This window comes from Ovis aries, chromosome 25, assembly GCF_016772045.2.
Source record: "Ovis aries strain OAR_USU_Benz2616 breed Rambouillet chromosome 25, ARS-UI_Ramb_v3.0, whole genome shotgun sequence".
In the NCBI taxonomy this organism is placed as follows: Eukaryota; Metazoa; Chordata; class Mammalia; order Artiodactyla; family Bovidae; genus Ovis; species Ovis aries.
In genome coordinates, this window is record NC_056078.1 from 22,968,153 (window position 1) to 22,991,683 (window position 23,531).

At 37.2% G+C, this 23,531-nt stretch overlaps 1 protein-coding gene across 9 annotated transcripts in view; it reads right to left on the reverse strand.

Annotated features, from left to right (window-relative positions):
- The window catches only part of CTNNA3 (catenin alpha 3), a 1,860,557-nt gene that overhangs the window by 1,397,198 nt on the left and 439,828 nt on the right, over window positions 1-23,531 (reverse strand). For all 9 annotated transcript variants that reach the window (XR_009598595.1, XR_009598596.1, XM_004021400.6 and 6 more), the window contains one exon: window positions 9,619-9,882. Coding sequence is in view for 7 of the 9 variants with exons in the window: in XM_004021400.6 (XP_004021449.1) it covers window positions 9,619-9,882 (264 nt within the window). In the remaining 2 variants the exon portion in view is untranslated. The remainder of the gene's footprint in view (window positions 1-9,618; window positions 9,883-23,531) is intronic.

The following is a 23,531-nucleotide window of genomic DNA, read 5'->3' on the forward strand; positions in this document are numbered from 1 at the left end:
TTCCTAAGTAAGCAATGCAAAGAAAGAGAGGAAAACAATAGAATGGGAAAGACTAGAGATCTCATCAATAAAATTAGAGATACCAAGGGAATACTTCATGCAAAGATGGGCATAATATAGTACAAATATGGTATGGACCTAACAGAAGAAAAAGAGATTAAGAGGTGGCAAGAATACACAGAATAACTGTACCCAAAAAGATCTTAATGAGGCAGATAACCATGATGGTGTGATCACTCACCTAGAGTGAGACATCTTGGAGTGCAAAGTCAAGTAGGCCTTAGTAAGCATCACTACAAACAAAGCTAGTGGAGGTGATGGAATACCAGCTGAGCTATTTCAAATCCTAAAAGATGATGCTGTGAAAGTATTGCACTCAATATGCTGGCAAATTTGGATAACTCAGCAGTGGCCACAGGACTGGAAAAGGTCAGTTTTCATTCCAATTCAAAAGAAAGGCAATGCCAAAGAATGTTCTAACTACCATACAATTGCACTCTTCTCACACACTAGCAAAGCAATGCTCAAAATTCTCCAAGCTAGGGTTCAATAATACGTGAACCTAGAACTTCCAGATAGTCAAGCTGGATTTAGAAAAGGCAGAAGAACAAAATATCAAGTTGCCAATATCCATGGGATCATCAAAAAAGCAATAGAATTCCAGAAAAATATCTACTTCTGCTTCATTGACTATCCTAAAGCCTTTGTGTGGGTCACACCAAATGGTGGAAAATTCTTCAAGAGATGAGAATATTAGACCACCTGACCTGCCTCCTGAGAAATCAGTATGTAAGTCAAGAAGCAGCAGTTAGTACCAGACATGGAACAATGGACTTGTTTCAAACTGGGAAAGGAGTACATTAAGGCTGTATATCATCACCCTGCATCATGTGAAATGCTCATTTGGATAAAACAGAAGCTGGAATCAAGACTGCAGGGAGAAATATCAATAACTTCAGATATGCAGATGACATCACTCTTATGGCAAAAAGCAAAGAGGAACTAAAGAGCCTCTTGATGAAAGTAAAAGAGGAGAATGAGAAAACTGGCTTAAAACTTAACATTCAAGAAATGAAGATCATGCCATTGGTCCCACCACTTCATGGCAAATAGATGGGGAAACAATGGAAACAGTGAGAGACCATTTTCCTGGGCTCCAAAATCAGTGCAGATGGTAACTGCAGCCATGAAATTAAAAGGCACTTTTTCCTTGGAAGAAATGCTATGACCAACCTAGATTGCTCTTAAAAAGCAGAGACATTACTTTGCAAAAAAAGGTCTGTCTAGTCAAATCTATGGTTTTCATGTACAGTGAGAGTTGGACCATAAAGAAAGCTGTGCACTGAAGAATTGATGCTTTTGAACTGTGCTGTTGTAGAAGACTCTTGAGAGTCCCTTGGACTGCAAGGAGATCAAACCAGTCAATCCTAAAGGAAATCAGTCCTGAATATTTGTTGGAAGGACTGATGCTGAAGCTGAAGCTCCAATACTCTGGCCCCATGCCATGATGTGAAGAACTGACTCACGGAAAAGACCCTGATGCTGGGAAAAATCAAAGGCAGGTGGAAAATGGAATAACAGAGGCTGAGATGGCTCAATGGCACCGCCAATCTGATGGGCCTGAGTTTGTGCAAGCTCTGGGAGTTGGTGATAGACAGGATGAAGAGTCAGACAGGTGAAGAGTCGGACATGACTAAGCAACTGAACTGAACTGAATCCTTCTTCCTAATATAGCTCACCAGCAAGTCATCAAATTTTATTAGTCTTTCCAAATAACATGCTTTTGTCTTTGTTGACCCTCACTATAGAATCTTTCTTTTGCTTGCGATGTAATCGATTTCTACTCATATATTCTATTCCTTTTAGGTTTGTTTACTGTTCTCTTGCAAGCTCAAAGTGGAAACAGCTCATTAATGATATACTCTGCATATAAGTTGAATAAACAGGGAGGTAATATACAGCTTTGTCATACTCCTGTTTGATCTGCTGCTGCTGCTGCTGCTAAGTCGCTTCAGTCGTGTCCGACTCTGCGCGACCCCATAGACAGCAGCCCACCGTCCCTGGGATTCTCCAGGCAAGAACACTGGAGTGGGTTGCCATTTCCTTCTCCAATCCTGTTTGATCTAGTCTGCGCTAAACTCCATCTATTGATTTTTTTCCCATCCAATTGCATTATTCAGCTCTATGATTTGCTTGGTTTTTTTTCATCATTTTCTGTTTGTTAAAATTCTTACTTTGTTCATAAGTTGCTCTGCTAACCTCACTGAGCACCTTGCTAATCATTATTTTGGATTATCTGTTTGGTATATCACAAATCTTTATTTCACTATAGTCCACTTCTGGAGTTTGTTCTTTTATTTAGAACATATTTCTCTGTTTTTTTCCCCTTAACTATTTTGTTGATTTCTATGTATTAGATAAAATAGCCACCTCTCTAAGTTGAGGGACTGGTCTCAAGTAAGAGATGAACCCCAATAATCAGCCCATCCAGCTAATCTGGATGCTTCTCAAATCTTTGTGCTAGTCTAACTGGAAAAGCGGGGACACTAGCTCTGTCATCAAACCCCTACCAGGAAGAAACTAGTAGCTGGGCTTTACTGCTGGTACCAGCCTTGGAAAGGAGTTGTGGAAAGAGGGCTCAGGAGGGCTCATTCAAAACTGCCACTTTGTTCTCTGGGGACCCCAAGAAACTAGAGAATGCATGGCTGCACTGGCTCCCAGAGGCAGGCAAGTGAGAAACTAGATCTTCGGCTAGTAGTCAGAAAGTCTACTATACTAGATGTGCAATCCAACTCCTTTCAGGAAGAAGATGGTGACTTGGTTATTTCACTGGAATAAGCCAGAAGAAAAGCCATGGAAAGTGCCCACACGCGGGTTCAAAGTCCCAGGAGACTAGTGATCGCCTGTCTCATCAGTTCCCAAAGACAGCTGAGTTAGAAGCCAGAATCTGGTCAGCTAGTGGAAAAGTTATGTGCATTCTAATCCCCTCCAGGGAGAACTGGAAGGTGGGCTTTATTGCCTGCTCATTCTAAACTGAGCCAATGGTGAGAGCTACATGAATTATTTGCAAACTACCTTTTTGTTCTTTATGCCCGCAAAGGTCTAGCAAACACTGGGCTCCATCAGCTGCCAAATATAGACAAGCTAGTAGACAGTCCTTTTGATAACAGCCAGAAAAGCTGGAGTGCTAGATATGTGGCAGAATCTTTTCTTCTCAAGGAGAAGCTGGGAGAGTCCTCTCAACTGTATGAGGTTGTGTTAAGAATGGAGTTTATGATGAGAGTCGTCTCAGTTTTTCCTGACTCTTGAGGTGGGTACTTTCTTAGTTGACCAGCATGCAGGTATCTCTTAACTATTTTCTGGATTTCCCTCAGAGGCAACTGATAGATGTGTAGTTGTTTACTCAGTGTGTTTGTGGGTAGAGGGAAAAGTCAGGAGCCTCCTATTCTGCAATCTTGCAGTTGGTGGTGATGGTTTAGTCATTCAGTCACGTCCTACTCCTTGCAACCCCATGGACTGTAGCCAGCCAGGTTCCTCTGTCCATGGGATTGGGTGAAGTGGGTTGCCACAGCAAGAACGCTGGAATGGGTTGCCATTTCCTTCTCCAGGGGCAATTTTGCTGAGAATAAAGCTAACCCTTTTTTCTTTTTAAAATATTATTTTTGCATTTGGTATTCTTTAGTTTCATTACAATATGTATAAATATGGATTTCTTTCTATATATCTTGCCTGGAAATTATTGGAATTTTTAACTATGGATTTTGTTGTCTTCCATTAGCTCTAGGAAACTCTTAGGATTTGTTTTATACTTTTCTTCTTCTGTATCTTATATCAGATTATTTTAGATCTTGTCACACTATCCTTCATCTTAACTGTTTTTTGAAATACGTTATTTTGTGTCTCTGTGGTGTATTGCAAATAACTTCAAATACATCTTTCAGGTCATTAATTTGCTATCGAATCTCTTGTTTTGCCTAACTATTGAATTTTTCACAATATGTTTGTCATTTTAGATAGTTCTGCCTGATCAATTTTGATAGACTTTTGTTTTTTCATTATACTCCTCAGACTTTACTGAGTAAATGAGAAAATAATATTTATTAAGCATACTAATTTACATTTATTATCTTACTATTTCAGTATCTGCAGTGTTTTCAGATCTGATTCTGCAGTTTGCTATTTCTACAAAACTTCATTCATGTATCGTGCTTATTTGTGTGTCTTGTGGCAACTTATTTCCCTTGAACCTGGATGAGAATATTTTGTGGACTGAGACTATGGTGCAGAATTTGGGTTTACTTCTGGCAGTTACTTCCATGTATTGCCAAAACAAGATCCTTTACATTTTCAGCTGAAGTTTTAGAGGCTACACAGATAATATAAATTTTGACACAAAGTCCAGATAAGAATAGACTAGAAAATTTCCAGGATTTTTTTTTTTTTTTCTGAACCACCTAGGGCCAAATTAAGCCACTCAAGTTTTCCTACTACCTCCTGCTGTAGAGGCTAGTGTTTTGTTGTTTATCCAGTGAGGTGTTCAAATAAAAGGATTCTCAGATTCTTAGAAGGGTCTCATGTGCCGTTTCAGCTAATAGGCTTTGTTTTTTGTCCTCAGTTCATGATCTTTCAAAATCCAAGTTACAGGCAATAATGCAAAAGAAATTCCCTGTATTGCCTATCATAATGCAGGTGCTGGCCTGCTAGTTTGGATTTGTGCTCTTAGCACCTGGCTGGCCCCAGGAAATTTCCCTAATTCACCCATCAGATTATCCACATAGTTAAAAATGTTTTGTCTATTATTTTTAGTTCTTCTAGTTCACCATATTCCTAAAACCCAACCGATGTTTTCATATTAAATCACTTCTATCTGTTACTGATGCCTATTTTTCTTTAGCTCCTAAACACTAATTTGATTAATAGAGGTCCTGTTTTCTCTCTCAGGTAAAAATGTTAGAATACAAGGTCTACATATCTCAGAATTATTACTCTTAGTAAAAGGCAGCATAGCTTGGCAGTTACATGGAACATAAACTAAGGCAAGAAAGCTACTGGGAAAAGACTTTTTTCTCTTTGGGCTCTCTTATGACAGAAAGGAATCTGAGCAGCATATCATCCAGCTATTTTTCCCTGTGGTTTTCTTCCCTATAAATTTGCAGCCCAGTTAAAAGTTAGGCAAAATAGAGTACATACTCCAACAACATACACTACAAGTTGGAGAAAAGTACAAAAACAGGGATAAGGAGAAAATGCTCTTCACTCCAATATTGCAAAGTGACAGGCACCATTTCTGTACTCATTATTTCCTTCATTCATTCACTGATATTTACCTAGCATTCACTATGTACATAGCATTGTTCCAGATGTCGGGGACACAACACTGAATAAAGGAATATATGAATGATGACACATAAATGAACACATAGAAAGAAGATAAGAATACAAATGACAGTTCTTTGAAAATGACACAGTACTACAAAACTCCTTTGTCATTATCATCTTTATCACAAGAGAATCTAGATAATTCTGTGGATTATGATTACAAAAGCTGCATTTTCCTTACACACAAGAGCAAATACACCTTAGTAGACTTGAAGTTTCAAAGCAATTTTCACTGGCAAAGTTTCTGACTGAAAATATATTCAAAATTATGTTAATCTACAACTGGACACTTCTCAATTCTCATTCAGTCATAAATGCAGAAATAACACTCTATAATTTACATTAGCTTTTCCAATAAATTAATCGATTTAGCCTAGACAGTGTTCTAATTCAACTTCTATTTTCTCCAACAATAAATCTCAGGGTTCATTTCCACAACCAGCTATGGACCAGAATGAAAGATTTAACGAAGCTTCAGCTTGGTAGTTGTTGAGTAAGCACTCTGATACATTTCTACACTATAAACATTTAATGAGACTTACTCCCACAGAGTATTTACTACATCAATTTATTTCATAGTATTATGTTTGCAGAAGCAAGATAGAGCAAAGGTTATTTTGGATCCTTTTCTAATACCACTTCCTGTAAATAAAGAAAAGTGCAACCATTTAATTTACAAAATCATCTTAGAAGTCTAAATGCTCAATAAATTCTGCTTTATCTAGTTCAGACAGCCTCAGAAGCTATTTGTAATTTGGGTATAAAATGTATATAAAATTGAAGCATTTTTATACCAGCTTTCTGTCCCTAACTTTGACTGGAACTGAATTTCAAAGGTTGTTGAGACAGTATTGGGATTTCTGCAATATTTTTGCAATATACTTGAAATTCCACCCTGCCTTGATAAGGGAGTCAGCCACTTATCTTATGAAAAGGAAGTCTCTATCACTATGTGTATGTCCACTCTCATCCAAACTACACACACACACACACACACACACACACACACACACACACACACAATTACTTTTCCTTTTCTCCAACCACTGCCATTTCTTGCCTATCACTTTCAACTAAAGTGAGAAAAGAGGAGTCCCTGAAGGAAGACAACTTCAAAATCTTCTGCCTTCTTCTATAATCCTAATATAGAAAAAAGTATCTGAGATAAACTGGACCTCTTACACAAGCATCCCCTGACACAATTTAGTTTAGTACTATGAAAAATGTGATACACAATCCTATCTGTCCACTCTTGCAAATTTCACCTCGCTATTCTAGGCACTCCCCATATATAGACTATTTCTACTTAAGTAACACAGATACCCAGAAAATAAATTTTCAATAAAAAGTTATGCCATCTTTGGGGCTAAATTACATTTATAATTTTTCTGATGGCTCCAAAAAACAAAGAATTGTATAATAAATTTTGTTGAATTTTAATTAAGCATATTAATATCTACTTGTGAGAATTCAGTATAACACTGAAGTTAGAAATATCTTCCAAAGTCAGACAGGCTAGATCCTGATTACTACCACTCACTAGCCTTCTGATTTGAAAAAACCTTATATAAATCTGTTTTATTTTCTGTAAAATAATAACACCACCACCAACAAAAAAACCCACTTCTATGGTTTGTTGTTACTTAGTGGGTAAGTTGAGTCCAACCCTTTGTAACCCCATGGACTGTAGCCTGCCAGCTCCTCTGTTCATAGGATTTTCCAGGCAAGAATACTGAAATTGGTTGCCATCTCCTTCCCCAGGAGATCTTCTTGACCTAGGGAGTGAACCCACATCTCCTACATTGCAGGAAGATTCTTTACCACTAAGCCACCTGGGAAGCCCCCACTTATAATGGACACTTGTAACAAGTGATAAATTTATGTTAGATGTTTAGCTATCAAAAAATGCTACATATTGTTCCATGGGAGTTCTAATGTTCTGCTAGTATCACTGGTATAAAATTAGTTAAAAACATAATCTTGCCTGCAGGGTATTTTTCAATCTTATTGTGAAGATAAAACACTCATCTAATAGACAAGTTTACCAAGTACTCATTACACAGGGCAAACATTTAGATGATTGGGTATTATTAAAGAATCATCATTATTTTTCCACCTAATCTAGACAAAGAGGTCCTAAAATTTTCACATAAATGGTAATAATTGGGAACTTAATAGATTATTTCATTGATGCTAATAATTAGGAATTTAATCATATTAGATTAGAAATGAAAATGCCTGTTTAAGATGTGTGACTAAAGTTAAAGCATATGGAAAGGTTATTTTAAACTTAAATGAATTATATATCTAATAAGTTTATTGTGAAAGTAATAATGTTAAGAACAACACAAGAATTATAGGCTGTGTGCTTTTTTTAAGTTATCAGTAAAACTTTAATAATTTTAATTGTGCTTTATTTTTTTTTCATTATGGAAGTATCTGCTGCCAAATAGTCACCTCTGCCACTAATAATGAAAGCTAAAATCTACTGAGAACTCACTATATGCCAGTCACTGCTATGAGCATTTTTACATGTATTATTATTCACTGAGTCAGACAACACTAAGATATAGGTCCAATTATTATTATTTTCAATTTATAGGTGAGAAAATTAGAAAATTAAGAGTTGAATAAAATAGTTTACTTAAGATTGCATGGGCAGCAACCACCACACCTGGGATAGGAACCCAGGCATTTGGTCTCCTGAACCCTTATCTTTAAGCATTATATAGAATTGTCTTCCATTAAACAAGTACATATCTGACTTGGATATCCAATGATCTTTGACATATACTGGAATGTCTGAGAAAGAGCTCAACATTTTGAAAACTAAGTTGCTGATCTTCCTCTCAAAACTGACTCACCCATTTCTTCCCCATCATAGTCAATAAAAAGCCATGCAATTGCTCAAGCCAAAAAGTAAACAAACAACAACAACGGAAACTTTGTAATTATCTGTGGCAGGAACAGAGATGTACCGCCCACATCTCCCTTCCAGGTAGGACTTGCTGCCTAGCTGTGGAGAGTAAGGCCAACAAATGCCCCTGGCTGCCAGTTTCTTCAGGATCTGCCCCACCTGCAGAGAGGTTGTCCCCACTCCCCATGTCTGCGGGTCAAACCCTTTCCAGGGCAGGGTGACCTGCCTCCAGCGACTGAAAGAGGCCCGACTATTTTTGCCCAACAAGATACACTTGAGGTTAAGATGCTTGTCAGAGCTCCCTGCTCACTGGTTCAACTTTGGAGGTCCAGCTCACAGGTAGACTTCTTCCTCTACTCAGTCCTGTTCCCTTCCTCTTCCTTCATAGACATTAATTCCTAACACCTTGTATCCCAGACTCTGTCTAGTGTGTGCTTCGAGAGGATCTAAACTGCAACACCACCATGACTCTTCCCTTTCTCTCACACCCTACAAATAATTTGAATTGTCAAATCCAGCGGGCTCTTCTTACAAAATTTAGCTCTAATAGTCACTAGCCACCCTAGTCCAGACTAAAATGTAAAGAGGTCGTGAGAGCAGTGCTCAGTTATACCCCCAAACAGAAAGAACAGTTCAATAATAAGTACTCACGGAATGAATAAATTCTATATTTCATAAACTGATCTATGTAAAATAAAGTCATGTCAATATAATTAACAATCACGATTTAACTACATTGACATCCTTGGAAGAGATGTAAAGGCATCAGAAGTCTACTGATAGAATGCGGCTGTTGTTTAGTCACTCGGTCATGTCGCCTCTTTTGCGACCCCATGGACTGTACTCCTCCAGGCTCTTCTGTCCAAGGAATTTCCCAAGCAAGAATACTGGAATGGGTTGGCATTTCCTACTTCAGAGGATCTTCTCGACCCAGGGATTGAACCTATGTCTCCTGCATTGCAGGCAGATTCTTTACCACTGAGCCACTCAGGAAACCCACTGGTAGAATGCTGCCGCGCTGCTGCTAAGTCGCTTCAGTCGTGTCCAACTCTGTGTGACCCCATAGACGGCAGCCCACTAGGCTCCTCGGTCCACAGGATTCTCTAGGCAAGAATACTGGAGTGGGTTGCCATTTCCTTCTCCTTACTGGTAGAATATCTACCTGCTAATCAATTCATTGGAAAACACAAACAATGATTGAGACTGAGTAGGATTTTTATTTACTCATACTCTGAACTTCAACCCAAGCATCTTAAAACACACACATTTAATTATTTTCTTACTGGTATATCAAATCACATTTTAATTTTCTCTCAACTTACCTCAAGCTCATCAAGAGCACTGCCCAGTGTTGCTGCCTGAGGCTCTGGTGGGGCTGACATGTTCTGGATGCCCTGTGAAGCATTTGAAATTACATTGAGAGCATTCTGAATTTCTCCACAAACGGTGTCCTTGCTAGCTTTAAGGGATGCAACATCAGAATGTTCCAAACAAGCTGAACAAATTGAATGCAGTATGGGGGAGTTCTCCTTCAGTGAGGCCCGGGCACCTGCAATTTCATCCCTCTGATTTGGAGATTTTAGGTCCTGAGGAGAGAAATGAAAAGAGAGGTTATGGAAGAAAGATTTATACAAAGAAGCTCCATTTTTCTGCCAATATAAACAAAAAGATAATAGATCCTAGGAAGTCATAACTATAAGTTAAACTTAAGGGCATAAATTATTTCTACACTCTTGAATCTGTTAAAAGTTCTACAAAGCTGAGCCAGTTAGCAAATAAAGGTCACAATTGTGCAGATGTGCAATTACTAACTTTTACGTGTGTCAATCATATAGTTATGTCAGAAAAGTACTCTGGCATTCCCATTATTAACTGAATTATAAGAGAGCTTCAATTCCAAGGATGCTGATTACCTATTTGCATACACATGATGATCCCATTTAATGTTTTTGTTAAAACTAAACCAGTTAAGCATGCTAAATTAAACCTCCCACCATTCAGCTATCTTTCATTCTTTTTCAGAAATACTTGCTAATAAATTAATCTTGGATATTTCTTTCTTCAACATTTATCCAACATATAGTTATTGAGCATTTAGTATACGCTAGCCCTTGTGCTTAACTGTGCACAGAAGGGAACAATCCTAGAGGGACCTTGTTCTCCTGAGGCTTATATTCTTGTTTGAGGGAAAGGGGACCGAAAGCAAATGATACACTATGTAAACAAATACATAAGACAATCTCAGGTAATGACAAATTCTATCAAGAAAACACAAAAGTGAGTGTCAGCAACTGACGAGGAGAGAAGCTGGTTTAGCTTGGGTGGTCAGAGGAGAGAATTCCTCAGAGATGACATTTGCAATAAATATAAATAAAAAGCATTTCAAACAGTGGGAGGAGAGGAAAGAGAAAGTCTCATGTAAGTGATAGTGGATCAAAACCAGCTCAAACCTACAGGAAAAATCTCTGGCAAGTACTACCTTAGCCAAGAGATGAACGTTGACATCATCAATGATGTCACAAGGATATCGGGTGATTCTTGATATATTGTGACAAGATGAGTACTTCACCTGCCCGGAATTCTCTCCAAAGCCCATAGTCTCAATCTAATCATGAAAAAACAACAGCAAACAAAACCAGATTGGGGAAAATCCTACATGATATCTGAACAGTATTCCTTGATTAAGGTCACAGAAAACAAAGGGACAGACTGATGAACTATCACAGAGCAGAGGAAGCTGGAGAGACATGACAACTGAATGCAACATAGAGCCCTGGATCAGATCCTGGAGCAGAAAGAAGACATCAACGGAAAAATTAATGAATTCCAAAGAAAGTCCAGAGTTCAGTTAACAGTAATGTATCAATGTTTGCTCATTGTGGCAAATGTAAGACATTAACAGTGGAGGAAATCAGAAGAGTAGATCAGAAATTTCTGTATTATCTTTGCAACTTTCCCAGAAATCTAAAATTATTAACATAAAATAAAAAGTGTACTTTAAAGAAAACTAACTGAAGTGAACTGAACAATAATTTATGCATTCCACACATAATATCTCATGCAATACTTATAAAAACTTATGGCACATATTATTCCTCTTTTTAAAAATGAGAAAACTGGCTTCCTGCAAGAGTGATGTCTCCAGGATCTTACGCATTAACTTTCCCTGATTTGTTGCACAGTGATTTGTATTTATTGCCTCAAATGTAGTAATACCTTTAAAAAGTTTGGAAACTCAGAATTAGGGGTAGAAAAAATCATAAGTGATACATTTAATTTTTATCTGACATATCCCCAAATTTTCTTTCAGAAAGTTAGGTATGGGATGGGTCTCTGGGCCAAATGACTGAGCTAAATGTAGCATTTCTTGCATTGTAACACAAGTCAATCTGACTGCTAAGACATGATCTTAACAGCTTCTTGCAGGGAAAGGATTTCTCTCACTTGCTATTATACAAGGATGAGGACTTGTGTTATACAATGACTTATAGTTTATAAAGTGTTTCTGGATAGTATCTCACTGATCATCACAACACCCCTTGAGGCAGCTAGGCTGGTGTTATCAGCCCCATTTTAACTAAACAGGTATTTATTATCAGGAGATTAAAAAGCTGGCAGAAGAGCGGAGAGGTAAACTTCAATCTTCTGATTGCAAACCCCATGACTAATTCACAAGACTCTGCTACCTTTGAATAATGCTGCCTGAGGCTAATAAATGGCTGCACAACTTTTAGCTCCTTCCTTTCTGAAAATAAAGGCTGGCTGCTACTTCAGGTGGGCTTTGAGAGAGATTAACTTTGTTACAAGATGCGGGGAGGACAGTTAGAAGTAGCTGTCAACACAGTGTTCATACTCATGAATTACCCCAGAAAAGACACTGCATGACTTTCTCGACTTGCTGTGATTTCCCCTCTAGATTTCTGGTCTGGGTTCTAGTTTCAGCTCCGTCGTTAGTACTCCAAGCTGGGCAAGTCTACTTTTTAGTGTGTGTGTTTCCATCTGTAAAAATGAGGATAATTGTACTCCTGCCAGCCCGGTAAGGGGATTCAGTAAGTAGCATAACAGAATTGGAATACACTTGTAAAGTAGTAGAGAATTACAGAAAAAGTTCAAAAATATTTTATTCCTAAAACTTATCAAACTTGGGGCACTGTTTTAATTCTGTAATAGTCTTAGTGATTTTCATATTCCCAACAGTTTTGTACAACTATGTGTGTGTGTGTGTGTGTGTGTGTGTGTGTGTGTGCTCAGTCATTCAGTCATGTCCAGTTATTTGCACCCCCAAGAACTGTAGCCTGCCCGGTTCCTCTCTCTAAGGAATTTTCTGCAAGAATACTGGAGTGAGTTGCATTTCCTACTCCAGGGAATCTTCCCAATCCAGGGATTGAACCCTTGCTTCTCCTACATTTGCAGGTGGATTCTTTATCTACATTTATCTCAATGTGACTTTGAGGAAAAATAATTTAATGTTTAAAAAGGATGTACACTCCTCCAAGGAATAATGACACTATGTATAAATATTCAGAAAGAACTGAAGAAAATTCTCTGCATATTACAGTATAGCTATAACTATGTAACTTCCTCTGAAATGACCTACACATTATACTTCTCTATTTAGAATGACAAGGTCAATGTTTAGGTAGTTTCTGGAAGATGAAAGTCAGTGAACATGTATTATTATAAAGAAGGATAAAGTTAAAACATTATTCCTATTACTCTGAGAGTAATATATATATATATATATATATATATATATATATATATTACTGTTAATTGTGCTAACCTTTATGCTCTAGGAACTTTGAAGTTTTAAAAATTGTAATATATTTTAGCTTTTGAACCTATACTTTGTTATTTCTGCCCAAAGCAATTTCAGAATTTTTTTTTTGAGACTTTCATTTGTTTATTGTCTTCCTGTGAAATTTATTTTTTTTATTTTACTTTACAGTACTGTATTGGTTTTGCCATAGAATTCTTAATGAGCACTGATAGCCTAAATAGCAAGCCAACAAAGCTTGTGAGAAAAGTTCAGCGAATGTAACAAAAATATATTATTGGCAGCAGGTAGGAAAAGAAGGCAGGCTACAGAGTTTAAGAAAGAAAAAATTGAGAAGACAAGGTTATTTCTCCTAAAAGACATCCCAAAGGATAAATTTAATGTAGTAAATAAGCACACAACTAAAAGGACAGCTAACGAATGTCACACTTCCAAACAAAAGTTGTAGTTCTTTTGTTTTAACGATCACATGAAAGGTTCATAAGTTGTCTATTTATGCTTAAATTTAAAACCAGGTCAAAATAGGAATTAAATGGTAGGGTCAGTTAGGGATTTCTCTGGATGAAGAACTGTAAAGAACTGCATCTTGAGGACTGGTACTTATTTAATATCTTTTTTAATGCTCCAGAAGAAAAAGCTTACATGAGATTTCCAAGTTAAGGAGACATTAAATGCTTCCAGCTGATGAAGAAATACACAGATGGGACTTAAAAAGAAGATCTTACAAGTCTGTGCAAGTGGGTAGAGAAGCAACATATGAGTTTTAACCCTGGCAAGAGAACAAAATATATTTAGGGATTTTAAAGATCATAAAGTATAGAAACGGAGGGCTCTAAGCTATCAGTTAATTAATTCAACTGTTCATTCAACAGTATTGTTGAGCCCCCCCCCCCCCACATACATATCAAGCAGTGTGCTAAATGTTAAGCAAGCAAGATAAAGCACTTACAGATCAGAAGGGGAAAACAAAAAATTTACATGGGAGTTAAAATAGAGTTATTGATAGCATAGAGGAAAGTTCTTCAGCTTGAGGGGAACTGAAGAAAATTTGTCAGAGGAGATGACTCTTAAACAGTGAGTAAAAATTATTCCTGTGAACAGTGTGGAGAAAACAGCATGTGCAAAGGCCTGAGGCATAACAGAGCAAGGAGCATGCATGCTTCTGCAAGTAGCACTACAGGTATAGGGACGCTGAGCAAGAACGGTGATGAATCCCTCTAGAAAGGCAAGCAGATGCCATGCTGAAGAGCTGTGAGTGCAACAAGCTCAGATGCGGGTTCTTCAAAGATTGCTCTAGCAGTGACCATTTAGGGACCAGAGAGAATGAAACTTCAGTCGGGGAGCCCGGGCAATAATGCAAGCAAGAGACAATGAGGGCCTAAATGCTGAACACTATTGCTAGCCTGTCGTAGGATGGGTCCAGAAATATTTATGAGGGAAAAAATGGTAAGACTTTGTGATACTTAGATGGGGAAGAGGAATGGAGGGATCTAGAAGCATCTAGAAAATTATTTTAACCATTGTGTGCCTCAGGATGCATTCACTAAGATGGAGAATATGGGATGAATAATGCATTTGAAAGAGTAAGGTGTTATCTGCCAAATGTGAGATGCCAGCATAATATCCAAATAAAAATATACTATACATGGATTGAGAATTGAACAAGAAATAGAGATCTGTGATTCAGTAGCTTATAGCTGGGAGCTAAAGTCATGTGTGCGTGGAAGTTACAGGGCCTTCACCAGGATAAATGTTACAAAAAGGAAAACCTGGGAGTAATCATAAGTTGTTTCTTGAAGATATAAAACTGAAAGTTTTCTGTGCTAGCCCCAAAAGCTAAATACATATTGTAAATTAACAAAAAGGACACCAAAAGATATTGAAATCTCAAAACTAACAAAGAAGCAAGCAAAAACACATCCATATCTTAGAGTTTAGGGCCCCCAATACTGTGGATAATTATGGTCACTATATTCTAAAAAAAGAATTAAAAAATTAAAAAAAAAAAGAGCAACTTGGAAGACTGTATGACTTCTGTATGAGGGAGCTAAAAATATAGGGTCTGTTTGCTTCATTGGAGGTTAATTACTTTACAATATTGTATTGGTTTTGCCATACATCAACATGAATCCACCACAGGTATACACGTGTTCCCCATCCTGAACCCCCCTCCCACCTCCCTCCCGTACCATCCCTCTGGGTCATCTCAGTGCACCAGCCCCAAGCATCCAGTATCATGCATCAAACCTGGACTGGTGATTCATTTCGTATATGATATTAGACATGTTTCAATGCCATTCTCCCAAATCATCCCACCCTCGCCCTCTCCCACAGAGTCCAAAAGACTGTTATATACATCTGTGTCTCTTTTGCTGTCTTGCATACAGGGTTATCGTTACCCATGATTTTTCAACACTATGCTGCTGCTGCTGCAGCCAAGTAGCTTCAGTCGGGTCCGACTCTGTGTTACCCCATAGACAGCAGTCCACCAGGCTCCCCCCGTCCCTGGGATTCTCCAGGCAAGAACACTGGAGTGGGTTGCCATTTCCTTCTCCAATATGTGAAAGTGAAGTCGCTCAGTCATGTCCGACTCTTAGCGACCCCATGTACAGCAGCCCACCAGGCTCCTCCATCCATGGAATTTTCCAGATAAGAGTGCTGGTATGGGGTATAACAGTACCGAAATTATAAATGAACTTTACAAGTTGTTGATGACCTTCTTTACTAAATATAGAAACAACAGATCAAGGAAGAAGCATTTTAGATTCTAGTGAAATCAATTAAAAATACATCTATTGTCTGACATAGGGTGCAGCATGCTTGGGGCCAGTGCATGGGGATGACCCAGAGAGATGATGTGGGGAGGGAGGTGGGAGGGGGGGTCATGATTGGGAACGCATGTAAGAATTAAAGATTTTAAAATTAAAAAAAAATAATAAAAAATAAATTTAAAAAAAAATACATCTATTCATATCGCTGTCTCCCTCACTTCATTACACTTCCCTTGAATGCAAGTACATAGCTTAGTTATTTTTTAATCCATTATCTAGCAGTACATGGCACATATAAGGATCTTAATCATTTTTGAAGAAACAAATAGAAAAATAAGAAATAAGAAAGAGGAAGTTATACTCAGAAAAGGTAAGAAACTTGGGATATGATATTTCAGGAAAACAAATATATGGAAAATATACATAATCCAGAGAGTCTAGACAAACTTGCACATGATAATTCTACAAAAAGCTAAAGAGTACAATTAAATGATATTTATCTTTACATCAAATTTTAGTGAAATCACTGATACAACTGCTTTGGAAAACTGAGAGTGTCTAGTAAAGTTTAATATATATGTACATTCCCACAAGCCAACTTTGTTCCACTCCTGGGAGAAGATACACATTTATGGAAATATTTTCATGTTCACTAAAAGTCATATAAAATTGTTCATAGAAATACTCTTCATATAGACCCAAATTAGGAGCAACCCAAAGTGATAAGAATGAACAAAACACAGTGACATGCCACAATATAAAATATGGAATGAAAATACCAGATATAAAAGAGACATATTAATATTATTTGAGTCTGTCTATATAAAGTTCAAACTCAGCAAAGCTAATCTATAATTTTAGAAATCAATATAGTGTTTATTCTTTCAGAGTGATTAGAGACTAGAAAGGGGCATAAGGGATCATTTGAATTCTGGCAGTTTTCAGGTCTTGCTCTGGGTACTTGTTACCTTGGAGGTGGTATGTTTAGCTTGAAAAATTAATTGACCTGTATGTATATAAGCTATACATTTCATGAATGCATATTATACTTCAATTTTAAAAATTTATATCAAAACTCATGCAAAACAAAAGTGTAACTAAAGCCAAGCAGATATTCACTGGTATAAAAAGCTATATAGACCTCTTATGTTACATTTCCCATGCTATTACGGGAAGGATGAAAAAGTTGGATATGAAATACATTTGTAAATATCATCTACCCATTTAAGGACTTCCATTTAAAAAAGAAAAAAATCTAAATGGTTCCAAAATAAGAAGGGAAAGTTCCTATAACTTGGCCATCAGAAAGGGCAAAGCTAAAGGATTTTCACAGCAATTGATTCCATACACCCTTGAACAAACTCACATTTCAAAGAATCAGAGAAAACTTCCTTACTAAGCTACATCCCTGCCCAAGTGGAATAGCTCAGCAGATACCCTGCTCAACAAAGCAGAACTACATGCAAATTATCTTTTCTTTTCCAGGTGTTTAAATGAAATTTCTGGAGCTGACACAACCACTCTGGTGGTAAAGGGATGGGAGCTCATAAAGAGCAGTTTTGTTTTCTTAAGACTAAGAGATATACAGCAGAAAAGTCAATTGGATACTTTGCTATTTGGATTCCACTCTTGGTTGGCTTTTATCCCATCTTCTTTCTGCCAAGATGCTGCCTACTAACTGCTTCACTGGACTGGGCACCTTCATGTTCTATTAGAAATCAAAATGGTGCAAACATCTGCTAATTTAAATGTTTTTCCCCAACATAAATTAGGAAGTGGATACTCAGCGTTAACTGAGCTGAGGGATATAAAATGGTGAAATAAGAACAGACTGCAGAGATAAAAAGAAGGTTCTGAGGAAAAACTAAAGATAAAAAAACGGAAGATTTTACAATCAAACTATTATTAAGCAGCAGAGAAAGACCTTCACTGATTTTCTATTCTTATTTCTCATCTTCTATTTCATGTTAATAGAATAAAATCAATGAAGAAGAAAATAAAAGAATTCTTCAAATTCAAATAGAAAACTGAGAAACTATATAATGATCGTATTGAAATATCCCCAAGGTATGGACTCTGAGCCTTAATGCATACCTTGAGTAGTTGAAATACACCAAAGTGAATATTAAAACTCCAAAGAAACCTCCTAGGAAAGCAATATTACTTAATTCTGATGCAGACTATTGTGTCAGTTAAGAAAACGTAAATATAAAGTTCAGAAATGCACTGCATTCATTTTCTATCCATCTGACAGAAATATAGTATGCATTAATCTATTATTTGTCTCAAATTTATATCTAAAAATAAATATTATCTGAAGTCATCTATCATATGATTATAGTAAAAGGGATAAGCAGAAAAGCATAATGAGCTACTTCAATAAGATCCGCTTGCTGTGCTTCATGCTTCCCTTCCATTTGTGTGTATACTTTATCACTTAATCTAATAAAAATTCAAACATCCACAAGTCAGAAAACTTTTCCCATATAGATAATTAGTACCTTTGAGAGTTATCTTGAATTTTAATATCTAGTCAAGGATCAATAATTATCATTATCTTTATAATTCCTTATATAAGTTTCTGTAACTCACTTGAGAGAAATAAATCATGGCTTTCCAAATATTCTGGTGCATCTCAGAAAATGAATAGAGTTACTTAGTATAAATGGGATCCAAGCCCAGGGACATTGACGTAACTTCTTAGTTAATAATACTTTATATTCATGGAGTGGTTTATCCTGCTTAATATGTTTCCAGTTATTCTTTCACAAAGAATACCTTGAGAAGATATAAAAAGTACTATTATTTTTTAAATTAATGAAATGTGGTATTACTGATTGTTTCTAGTAAAGCCAACATTTATTAAATAGCTGTAATTCTTCCTACAGGGAAACACTATTTTCTCTCATTTAATGGCCCAGTTATGAATAAGATCGAGGATTGGCACCTATATTAATGCTCTTTCTACCCAACATTATTTTTTGTTGTTGTTATTGTCAGTAGCTTCATTATCTCTCACAAAGTCTGTCTAAGGGCAGACTGTAGGTTCTGTAGTGGCCCAAAAGAAAATACACATTTTAGGCATTCCTTCCTAACAAATAATTGTCACACCTAAATACAACTCAAATAACAAACTTATTCCTTAACTCGGTTTTAGAATAAGGCTGATAAGAAAACCTCAGGCCAAAATTGTAACACTATAAATTAAACTGTGATTGATAAGGTTATTTATTTTGCCAAAAACATATTTGAAGAAAGAGTAAAAGTATCTTCTTGACCTTTTTAATCTATCTTTGATAAAGGAAAAACTCTAACTAAACATAGCAACTTAGTAACCATAGCTTAATGGTTGCTTTTCCCAGAGGTTAAAAAAAAAAAAAAAAAAAAAAACCTGTTTGGCTTTTTAGTTTAATTCAGCAGGCCTGAAACACCTGCTACAAGGTATGACTGCAAAGCTGAATCTATAAACTCAGGTGCTTATTTTAAGTGTGAAGCATGAATAGCCCAGATGTCAGTCAATGGAAGGTGGTGAAGCTCTCATACACTAGCGAGTATCTAGCCCATTTAAAAACCATTCAAATCCAATTGGCCAAACAAACAACAACAACAACAAAATATCTGACCTCTACTCTAAAATTCTAGCACAGATGCTTGTGTAAACCTTACGAATGCAGCCTCCATGGTTTATATTTACACCATACGTGTATCTGACCTTGGCAGAGATTGGAAAGACGGATGATACATATCCCTGGGCCTGAGGAGTTTACCAAACATGAGGTGAGGCAAATACTGAGCAACTCCAAGGCAGGAAGTCTGTCTCATAATGAAAACAGCATGAGTTTTGAGGTTACAATTCCAACACAAAAAATTTCCAATAGCAGGAGATTTTGATTGTCATAACTAACCTTACTTCAGCTACAATGTGGGGATGATAATTCCTACCTTCCAAGGTATTCATGAGGTTACCTAATTTAATGTGAAATATTTTCCAGAATTTTCTTATATGACCTCTCTCTGTGGCAAACTCTATGGAAAACTATTGGCCATATTCCCTCCTTAAACGTTTCTCTTCTGTCCTCTTAGATGACAATGAATACTAATTTTAGGTTGGCAGGAAGTGACCTCTCTACTGAGCTCCAGCAGAATAATTCAAGTTGGATCTCAAAATAAACATGTCCAAAACTGAACCCATTGCTTTTCTTATGCACACTCCCAAATATATTTCTCCTTCAACATTCTCAGACTGAAGCACCCCGATTCCCAACTTACTAACAATAAACTTAAGGAGTATCCTTGACTCTTCCATTCCCTCATTCCAATTATTAGGTAAGATCTGTTATTCTCCCTATCAAATAATTCTCCAATAAGTACCCTTTGTTCTTATCCTCATTACTAGTAGTAGTCTAGAGAAAAAATGATTAGGGAGAAAATGGAAGAAGTGTAATATAGGAAGGAAAGAAAAAATCACAGAAATATTAGAAACACCATTTTGGCTAATATTTTGTTATGATACAATAGAAGGAATCTCTCCAAACTTCAAATATGATTCTCACACCCCAACTTGAAATTTTCAAATGGCTTTTAATTCAACCACAATAAATTATATATGGTTTATAATAGACATGCATGAACTGACTCCAGCTTCTCTAACTTCACTTTATACCACTTCTCTCACAGGAACCCTTTTCTCCAGCCACATAGAATCACATGAGGTTGCACAGGTGCCTTTGCACGAACTATGCCCCTGCCTCCCCTCATATATCCTGCTGTGTGTCCATTTATCCTTCAAGATAATTTGGATTCTCACATTCTGTCATCTGCAGACACACTCACATGTGCCAACACTACTTACATCGCACTAATATGTTGCTGCTGCTGCTGCTAAGTTGCTTCAGTCGTGTCCGACTCTGTGCGACCCCATAGATGGCAGCCCACCAGGCTCCTCCATCCCTGGGATTCTTTTACTTTCATGGCTGCAATCACCATCTGCAGTGATTTTGGAGCTCAAAAAAATGAAGTCTGACATTGTTTCCACTCTTTCCCCATCTATTTCCCATGAAGTGATGGGACCAGATGCCATGATCTTCGTTTTCTGAATGTTGAGCTTTAAGCCAACTTTTTTACTCTCCTCTTTCACTTTCATCAAGAGGCTTTTAGTTCCTCTTCACTTTCTGCCATAAGGGTGGTGTCATCTGCATATCTGAGGTGATTGATATTTCTCCCGGCAATCTTGATTTCAGCTTGTGCTTCTTGCAGCCCAGAGTTTCTCACAATGTCTCTGCATAGAAGTTAAATAAGCAGGGTGACAATATACAGCCTTGACGTACTCCTTTTCCTATTTGGAACCAGTCTGTTGTACCATGTCCAGTTCTAACTGTTGCTTCCTGACCTGCATACAGGTTTCTCAAAAGGCAGGTTTGGTGGTCTAGTACTCCCATCTCTTTCAGAATTTTCCACAGTTTATCGTGATCCACACAGTCAAAGGCTTTGGCATAATCAATAAAGCAGAAATAGATGTTTTTCTGGAACTCGCTTGCTTTTTCCATGATCCAGCAGATGTTGGCAATTTGATCTCTGGTTCCTCTGCCTTCTCTAAAATCACCTTGAACATCTGGAAGTTCACGGTTCACGTATTGCTGAAGCCTGGCTTGGAGAATTTTGTGTATTACTTTACTAGTGTGTGAGATGAGCACAATTTTGCAGTAGTTTGAGCATTCTTTGGCATTGCCTTTCTTTGGGATTGGAATGAAAACTGACCTTTTCCAGTCCTGTGGCCACTGCTGAGTTTTCCAAATTTGCTGACATATTGAAGGCAGCACTTTGACAGCATCATCTTTCAGGATTTGGAATAACTCAACTGGAATTCCATCGCATCCACTAGCTTTGTTCATAGTGATGCTTTCTAAGGCCCACTTGACTTCACATTCCAGGATGTCTGGCTCTAGGTGAGTGATCATACCATCGTGATTATCTTGGTCATGAAGATCTTTTTGTATGGTACTTCCATGTATTCTTGCCACCTCTTCTTAATATCTTCTGCTTCTGTTAGGTCCATACCATTTCTGTCTGTTATTGAGCCCATCTTTGCATGAAGTGTTCCCTTGGTATCTCTAATTTTCCTGAAGAGATTTCTAGTCTTTCCCATTCTGTTGTTTTCCTCTATTTCTTTGCATGCTTGCTGAGGAAGGCTTTCTTATCTCTTCTTGCTTCTTTGGAACTCTGCATTCAGATGCTTATATCTTTCCTTTTCTCCTTTGCTTTTCTCTTCTCTTCTTTTCACAGCTATATAAGGCCTCCCTAGACAGCCACTTTGCTTTTTTGCATCTCTTCCACAGGGATGGTCTTGATCCCTGTCTCCTGTGCAATGTCACGAACATCAGTCCATAGTTCATCAGGCACTCTATCTATCAGATCTAGGCCCTTAAATCTATTTCTCACTTCCACTGTATAATCGTAAGGTATTTGATTTAGGTCATACCTGAATGGTCTAGTGGTTTTCCCTACTTTCTTCAATTTCAGTCTGAATTTGGCAATAAGGAGTTCATGATCTGAGCCATAGTCAGCTCCCAGTCTTGTTTTTGCTGACTGTATAGAGCTTCTCCATCGTTGGCTGCAAAGAATATAATCAATCTGATTTCAGTGTTGACCATCTGGTGATGTCCATGTGTAGAGTCTTCTCTTGTGTTGTTGGAAGAGGGTGTTTGCTATGACCAGTGCGTTCTCTTGGCAAAACTCTATTAGCATTTGTCCTGCTTCATTCCATATTCCAAGGCCAAATTTGCCTGTTACTCCAGGTGTCTTGACTTCCTACCTTTGCATTCCAGGCCCCTATAATGAAAAGGACATCTTTTTTGGGTGTTAGTTCTAAAAGGTCTTATAGGTCTTCATAGAACCATTCAACTTCAGCTTCTTCAGCATTACTGGTATTAAACCATTACCATTGGCTATATTTATTCATTGACATATCTATGTTTCTCACTGAATTATGAGTTCCTATTGGGGCCAAAATATTGTCCTAATTCTTTCATTCCCCGGGCTTTGTATACAGAATGACCAATTAATTAATAATATCTATCACCACTTTAAAGACATCAGAACATTTTGAGGGTCACTGCCTTAAAATAATTTACTCCTCCATGAGATAAAATTTCTAATTCTGAAGAGGAAATCACAACTGTAAATAGTTAAGTTACACTCATTCTAGAATGGAAATATTCTTCTTTAATTATGTTCCCAATTAGGCTAACTAGATTTCCCTATGAACTATTCTTCCAAGTGTTCTGGCCTAGCTGTTGATGACAGTTTTTAGCACTTACTTGCAAGGGTGTCATTCAGTGCTTATTGCTGTGTATCTCAGGTTGTTCTGAAAATACCTAATTTCTAACTACATTCCCTAGCAAGAAGCAAGACCTTAAGCAGAATGCATGCAGGATGTCCCATATTTAACATGTTTTTAGAAAGTTAAGTTAGTGCTCTCTACAGTAATCAATAATCAGATCTATTTGATTGAGGAAAACAGAAATAACTTAGGTTAATAATCTTGTTAAGTTTTAAGTATTCTTAGGTGTTGATGTCAACAAAGTATACAGTAGAACTGAACTAAGAGCTACAAGGAAATAAATACAAAGTAAAAATAAGCACCCACTCTGAAGTCCTCCGCTCTCTGGAAATTGTTAAGTAATATATG